General features: G+C 37.4%; 1 protein-coding gene across 1 annotated transcript in view; it reads right to left on the bottom strand.

The window, feature by feature from the left end:
• The window catches only part of SV2C (synaptic vesicle glycoprotein 2C), a 75743-nt gene extending 67610 nt beyond the window's left edge, over positions 1-8133 (bottom strand). Inside the window, exon 1 of the mRNA XM_053931655.1 lies at positions 7554-8133. Within this exon, the coding sequence (XP_053787630.1) occupies positions 7554-8133 (580 nt within the window). The remainder of the gene's footprint in view (positions 1-7553) is intronic.
• Positions 8134-8457: the final 324 nt, after the last annotated feature.

Here is an 8457-nt window from a genome sequence, read left to right as displayed (position 1 = left end):
CGAGGGGAAGCAGAGAAGCAGGCACTGATCTCTCTGGTGACAAGTGACATGACAGAGGAGGTGGAATGAAGCTGTGCTAGTGGAGGTTTAGGTTCGATACCAGGATAATGTTCCTCACACAGAGGGTGGTTGGGCATGGAAGAGGCTCCCCAGAATAGTGGCCACAGCACCAGCCTGACAGAGTTAAAAAGGTGTTTGGATAATGCTCTCAGGCTCTCAGGTGTGTTTTTTGGGGCTTTCCTGAGCAGGACGATGGGTTGGGCTCAATGATCCTTATGGGTCCTTGCAGTAAAACTGCATGCAGAAACAACCTGGAAGAGGCAAAACATTTGAAATGGGTCTGTTCACCCTCTTAATACTGGCTTCAACAAGGTGGTTGGGGAACAACATCATACTCAGAAAAGGAGGGCAGCTATGATACCCATCTTAGATAGTTGCTTACAGTCCGAACCTGCACCAGCACAGAGGACTGAGTACACTGTATTTCGTTAATGGTTTAAATCTGTGCTCCCAGTTCCTGTCTCATGACAGTCCGTGATGTTCCATGTGATACAGGTTTAGTCCAGCTCATAACAGACAAAATCACATTGTATATTCTCTCCACTGTCCCCTTTTCCCCCTCAGAAAACAAAACCAGACATAACCACCATTTTCACTTGTCTATATATTGTAACAGTTTAGAAATTGAAAGGATCCGTCTCTTAATTTTTCTCCCTCAAAAAACTGTGTTTGGAAGGGAAATGGAAAAAGCACTGCAGTAGGAGGACTTTGATAATGTCTTTTGCAAGGGAGCTGAACTGTACCAAAGGTGAACAGCATGCATGATGGTGTTTGAATTTCTGGCATCTCCTTCTGAAGGAGTAAGACATTAATCCTACAGACCAATTTTCACCTTGTTCTGGAATATTTAGAATACATTAGACTGCAGCTCTATTTCTAAATATTTCTATTGCTACTAAAGATTTATTACTACTATTAACTGTAAGTGCAACAGACTCTCACTGTTATTTCAGTGAGATTTCTCTCAAGCAATCGTCTGATATGGCCCTGGTAAATAGTCTTTATTGAAATACTTTTATTGTGTATATATACCAGATCATATATAAATACCTAACTTTTTTATATCTGTGCTCTCTTGAATAAAATTTTTACTTTGAAATTCATACAAATTTCATGTGTCTTAGAGTACATCTACTAGGTCATCATCAACTTAACATAGTAAAAAATAAAGAAACAGGGTTTTCTTTATTTTATATCACTTGTGGTGTATTGTGTCATAACAAATGCACTACCATACTAATAACTGGAATATAACCAGAAGACATTCCCCTTCTACCACTGTATTTTATGCAGTAACATGGAAGAGAACTCATCCATCTCTAATGACCTATACCAATATTCAACAAAACAAGACAACAATGTTATACACAGATAACTACTTACATCAGCAGTAGACTCTTTACTCACTGTGGTGTAAGGACAGTTCTGTGATAATCTATTAAAACTCAGACCTCTTAACCAGCAAATAATCCCACTAGACATGTAGATACATGAATATTTTAAAAATACTTGTTGTGCAGGTTGTGTAGCCCTTTATTCACCACCATTTAGTCACATGCTTTCAGGTTTCTGCTAGATCTCAGGAGGAGAACACATAATTCAAGCCATATGATTTTGCCTAAATTAATTTAGACCGTAGTGTGTGTTTGAAAGAGCAAGTCTATGTACAATTCATGAGTTCTAACTCTCCTTTCCTTTAAAAGCTTATTGAAGTGTAACAGCTGCAGCTTGTGTTTTAGTCATAGGTAGGTGGAAGTATCATACATTTGCAGACAACTAATCAGAAAAATTTTGGTTGAGAGGGACTTTTGAAGAGCTTTATTCTGACCTCTGCTAAAAACACGGTTACCTTCAGAGCAAGATTACTTTGCTTCAGGCCTTCAGTCAACTCTTGAAAATCTCCCAAACATCCCACAGCTTCTCTATGCAACATTCCCAGTGGCTGAACACCTCATTGAATTGTACTCACTTCATCGTACCAATTGCATCGTACCAATATGATCCCCAATTGCAACTTCTGATCTTTGTGCTCCTCTGAGGAAAATTTTAATCTACCGTCACTGTAGTTTCTCTCAATTTTTTTGCCAAATAGTACAGACTGATTCACCTCAGACCTCTTTACTCCACACTAAACAAGACTGGGACTTTTCCCTTCTTATATGCTGTGTATTTGACTTCTTTTGTCACTTTACTGGTCTTTTACTAAATTTGCCTGCTTTTGTTAATTTCTCCTCTTCAGGTGGCTCCACAACAAGACAGAGAATCCAACATGTGGGCTCACTGTGTTGAGAACAGAAAATAATAACTCCTCTCTTCCTACTGGTCAGTTTTGCCAATGCAGCTGCAAGGCACTGCTGTCCTATGTCAACTTGCTTCCTACTAAAAACCACAGATCCTTCTGCAGAGCTGTTTGCTACTCAGCATTTTAGAGACCAGCTTCTACCAGTAACTTTGGTTATTCTGTCCCTATGGAAGGACTTGTATTTGTCATTGATAAGTTTCAAGGAAGGTATTTGTTGAACATAAAGTTGTTGAAAATGATCATTGCAAAACCAGAATAAAATTAAATAGCAAGGATCTGGCAAGCCAGCACTTCGTTAAACTACGAAGTGGAAAAATTCAGAGATCATTTGGTATTCTTAGCAGAGATTATAAGTACATTACATCAGTTACCAAATCTCTGGAGAGCACTTCTTCTCATGTAAAGAGAAAGAACTGCATGGATTAAAATTATGCTGGTTATGTTTGGTAGGTTTTAAGACAGAGTAGGCATGGGAAGCACTGTTACTAAAGCAGCTAACATGCAAGTTAGTAATCAATACAGAATTGGTAGATTGTTGTACCAGACTGAGAACTACTTTTGTCCAAAAGACCTAGTTATGTCAATTATATTCTTCTTTCTACAAATACTACACAAAATTTGATTATTAAGTTCAGAAAATAACAGAAAAAAACCCTTAGATAAAGGTATTATGTAACACTAAATGTGGGGTTTCAGAAAATAATTTTATTTCCAAGGTAAACTGTTTGTTGCTGTTCATATTCACAGTGCCTGCATTATCAGTCCAGTGATTTACCACAATACTTGTGTTTTTTAGAAGGAAGAAAATGTCTTTAGGCTGACTCATCAGCTAAGAATGTCTTTTATATATAAAAATTATTTCTAGGTTTGGTACTGTACTGTCTGTGAATCTGTATCAAAGTCTTGACTAACACATAGGTTAACACAATGGTAAGAGTAAAAGACTATTCACCCTCCAGTGATCATTCAGTCTAGATTTCATACAGAGGATCATATAGGAATTCAAAATAGACCAGGGAGACCATTAGAAATCATTGAGGAGCAACTGGCCTCTTTAAAAGATGTCGGTAAATAATAGTGCCTAATGGTACACATGCAAAAAATAAAACCAAAATATTTAAAAATTATCATGAAATGCTGAGATGTTGAAATTTTTTCTCCTATTGAAGAGGATGGGCCTCCGAGCAACCTGACTGAGTTAAAGCTGTCCCTGCATATTGCAGGGGGTTTGGATTGCATGATATTTTAAACCTCCATTCCAACTCAAACTATTCTATGATTGCATACAAAGTACAAAATAGCGTCTGTCTGAAAAAGGTGCCAACTGATGCTGAGGAGTGGCCTCGTGACCAGCTGAGCAGGAATCAGCCTGTATGTACTGCTAACCATGGTGACAGCAGTGCAGCTGTAAAGGGTCCTACACACAAGGGGGAGCATTTACAGGTCCCACGGGAGAACCAGTGACAGGACAGGTCAGAAGGAGCATGGCATCAGATATAGCTGGGAAAAGACTAGCTTTGCCTAGCTTAGGAAAAACAATGTTTCAGTATTTCAGATACAGAGATGCTAAGGAAAGAAAAGGCCATAATAAAAATCTTACATTAAAACAAAACAAAACCGGCAACAACAACGACAACAACAACAACAAAACACACAAAAAAAAACCACCAACCTCCTGCAATAAAATTTAAGAACAATCTGAATGGAAAGACAAAGAAAAAATGGGTAGAAAAGTATACCCAAATCAGAGCTCAGAGAGTTAACCTAAAATCAGTCTGTTTCTGACTGATAAAAGCAAAGAGATAAGGCAAGCAAGTGGGAAAATAGTTAAAGTAACATCTTTAGACCTGAGCCTACAACCTGTCTCATGAAGGTACAGTCTTGCCTCATCAGTGCCAGAACCCAAAAGGCCAGTGTGAATCCACCTAAATGCAGGAGTTGGCAAGTCCAGCCACATTATATATACGGCAGGGACACTTTCTCTCGTGCTTTGTGACATGTCACTATAATCTTGGATAAAAGGGACTAGTCAACTGCCCTTTTCTTAAGAAAACCACTTACTTGATATGAAAAAGATATTGGTTTATTATTTAATTCAAGACAACTTGAGGCTAGTTCATGGCACCAGCACACTCATCATGTGACTTTATGCTTTGAGACATTGCTGGTGATCAATAAACAGTGATTTCAAGCTCATGCAAGGGTCAGTATGGAAGGATTTTAGGAAATAGTCCTTGTGAAAGTGAATTTTTAAAAATAAAAAATGCAACAGGGAGGCTCAATAATATTGCCACATGTTTTTAATTAGCTCAAGTTTCCTAGTAAACTGTCATGGCATGATATATGAGAAATCAGTTTTTACAACTAAATCAATGAATGCTTTTTCAAAGACAAATTAAGCTGTTCTTAGCATGTATCTAGTCTAGAAAATTGCCTGAAAAATAAATATTGTGTATGTGTACAGATTTTACCTTATAACTCTTAGCATTAGTCCTGTGACTTTAATATTCTAAATAGTATTAGAATCCTCTGGATTATGGAATTCTAATAATGACAAAAAGAATTATGCCTGTCTGGAAGACCCCAGTTAGGATGTAATTATACGGTGAAATCGCAAGTGCAAAGTAATTGAAATGCATGGTTGTGTGGGCTCAGTTATGACACCATAAGAAAGCTTTCAGTAAGCATTCACTGGTACAATGAATATTTTGTATCAGTGGAATTAAGCTTGCTACTGCAAGCAGTATATCTACTCTGTTTATAAGCCATACATACATTAGTGTACTGATGACTTGCAGCTTGTGATATATTTTTAGTAACAATGGGCAAGAAATATATTTTTTGGTGAAATTATTGCTTAAACTGTCATGTGTTGTAATGCCCTCAATACACACTGGGAAAGAAATTGCTTATTGCCATTCTTTCCTGCTGTTGTATGTTAATCTTTTAGTACGTAATTATTTGTTTGTTAATACCACAACAGAGAGGCTAGTTTTATATATTGCAAAAGGAAGATATATTACAATTTCTATATTTTAGGCATGGCAATACATTACTTGCACAGCTGAGTTTTCCAGAGCTGTTACCTTAATTTTGTCAACAAGCCTCATTCATACTCACACATGCATACACACACACACACATACTTGTAACTATGGCATACTTAACTGCTTCTCTACTGAATTTAGTTAAACATTTACAGACTTATTCCAATACATCTCCAGGCAGCATCATAAGAAATCTAGTGACAGGGAAATCCTCAACCTTCTTGACGTGGGTCAGACCCCAACAGGTGGATATGAATACTCATGGCCCCTACTGCTGTGGAGACAATACTCCCCACTCCCAATTCCAAACATCTCCAAAATATTTAATGCAGTTGTTTAGAAAGAATACTATTTGTAGAGAATACAATGCAATATGAATTAATTGGAGATTTGGGGGTTACTCTTACATTTTATCACCCTGGAGAACAAAGACAACTTTGACTCTTTCATTTGTTGAGAAGGCTGCTTGTGGTAAAATAAGCAGGTTTATCAGTAATTAAAAAATGGGGGTGAGGTAAATAATTTTTTTCCTAGCAATTAAAAAATTATAAAAATTACAAAAATTATAAAAATTGAGGTGCACATTTTAAAGATACCATCAACTGCCAAGGACTAGATGAAAAAAATAATGTTAATAAAGCAAGTTGGGCATTCATTTTCTAAGATGCATTGTATGTTATTATTTGCACTGACACATTGACATTTATCTAGTGATACAAGTTTGTATTGTTTTTGTTTCTCCTCTTTCTTTAAGAAGTAGGCTTGAAAGCATGGTCCAAGCATGACACATACAGTGTTGGCATTTTGTGTAAGCAAGCAGTACAAAACAGATTATATGCATTCAGCCTCTTTAACCATTAAATTTTAATAATTTATTTCCCTCTATTTTAAGTTTAATCACTGCACTGTATATATAGGCAAACTAGTTCTAATAACTAATGATTAAATGGCAAAGGATAATGCAAAGGACACAGTCATCTGAGAACTCCTCACCTGTTTCCACTTATGTTCCTGTCACCTGGAGGGAAGCATAGAGATGTAACTGTGGGAGACTGCATTCCACAGTATTGAAACCCACAGAGACAAACTGCTGGTATCAATATGTCAGGAAACTGAACAAAGCTAAAATGAGATCTGTTGCAACATAAACACGTGCTGCAAAGATGGAGGGTACAAGCAGAACATCTGCTACAAAACAAAGACTTTTGAATCTCTTGCAATTCCTCCTTTTCTCCTGTCTTCAGACACAAGTCACTTATCTACACAAATACATTTCATTTCCTGTTCTATCCCAATTGCCCAGGCTCCTACCTCCCCTCTTCCTTGGGGAACCATTTCTACAACTTTTCTCCACAGCCCTGCGCCATGAGAGCCTTGTTTTACCTGCTGTGCACAGGCATATCCACAGACGACGGCATGGACCTAATTGCAGCACTGCTGCTCTCACCAAGCCACAAAAAGTTGGCCCAGATTGCCTGTTTCCCACACCACAGGAGGGAACAGGCAAGGGGATGAGACACAGCCTATTCCCATCAGCAGAATGGACACAAAAAGCATACCCTAGGCTCTTTTTCATTCTTTTGTCACCCTGACCCTAAGTAAACAGTATTCTTTTTGGATGGCTAGAGAACAGTCATTGGTATAAAAGGACTAAAAACAAAGACTGAAAGGCTGTAATAGATAGCTTTTTCACAGGATTTTTTTGTTTTTCTAGATTTGATTTCACCTCACCATTTCAAAGGTTCATATGTGAAAATGTTGCCATGTAGTTCTATCACCTGCTCTTCATTACATCTATATAGTTTCTACAGGACTCCAATTTTCCATATGTGGGCTGGTTTTGTGGTTTTGCTTTTTCTTAAATTAGTTCATTTGGACATCTACTCTTGCATATGAGAACATAATTTGTCCCTCTCCTTATTAAGTTTTACTCTTTAAGTCTTTCTCTTTAGTGATTTATTTACTGACTGACTAAGAAAACAATCACCTAAAAATAAAACTACAATATTAATTAAATTCTTAATATGTATAATTAATTTTAATTTTAAAAATTGTATTTATATTCTCTGTTGACAAATACATATTTAGTCTTACTGTAAGCAAATCTTTTAATAACAAAAAGACACAATGAAGACTTTACTTACCAAGCCATCCTGATCCAGAATTGGGTATACACATATCTGTTTCAGCACTGGGCAACACAAATCCAACCACAAACACTTCAACTCCATCAGCCATTAGGGCCATTCCTAGCACAAAGAAGAGGGCCCACTGGAAACGGCCATGACCACATTCTTGTATTATCAATTCATATTGCTGTGCTAGCTCTTCTTCATCAGCTTTCCTCTCTGTTTCCAGTTCATGACGATCCTTGTATTCATCACACATAGACTGACCTAAGGCTACCATGTCATCCTTACCCTGCCCCATGTTGGGGATTCCCTGATACTCTCCTTCATAAATTTCATCATCTTCATCATGTCCTTCAGTTGCTTCACTTGATCCTTCATCATCATTAGCTTCTACACCATAATTTCCTCCTTGACCATAATAATCATCATCATCTTCCTCATCCTGGAATCGACTGTAGGACCTCTGCGTGTAGCCATCCTGGGCTTTGTCAACTGCTTTATTCACTTTTTTCACTGCTTGCCTCTTCACCTCTTTAGCAATATCTTTGGCCCCTTTCACTAGTGAAGTCCTGTCTTTGTATGTGTCCTCCATCCTGTATCAATGAAGGACTGCTGTTAAGCTGCAAAGGCACCTGCCAAATATTGTTTGGAATGTCTATTGCGTGTTGGACATCAGTGGAAAAAGCCCATGTACAAGCGAAGCTGTAATACTCAACCTGTAAAATATAAGAGAAAAAAAGTTTGTACTAAGCTATTTTTAGATGCCTCTTCACACTGATACAGAATCATCCCAATCTTTATTTAAGCACTGGACATCAGTATACAGGGCTTCAAATATAAAAGCCTGCACTTTCTTCAGAGATACAAATACCACAGGTTACAAGGAAAATATGCTAAAGATAAATTTAATATCTCT

Source organism: Vidua chalybeata, chromosome Z (genome assembly GCF_026979565.1).
Source record: "Vidua chalybeata isolate OUT-0048 chromosome Z, bVidCha1 merged haplotype, whole genome shotgun sequence".
NCBI classification, from domain to species: domain Eukaryota; kingdom Metazoa; phylum Chordata; class Aves; order Passeriformes; family Viduidae; genus Vidua; species Vidua chalybeata.
This window is presented reverse-complemented; position numbering and strand designations above follow the sequence as displayed.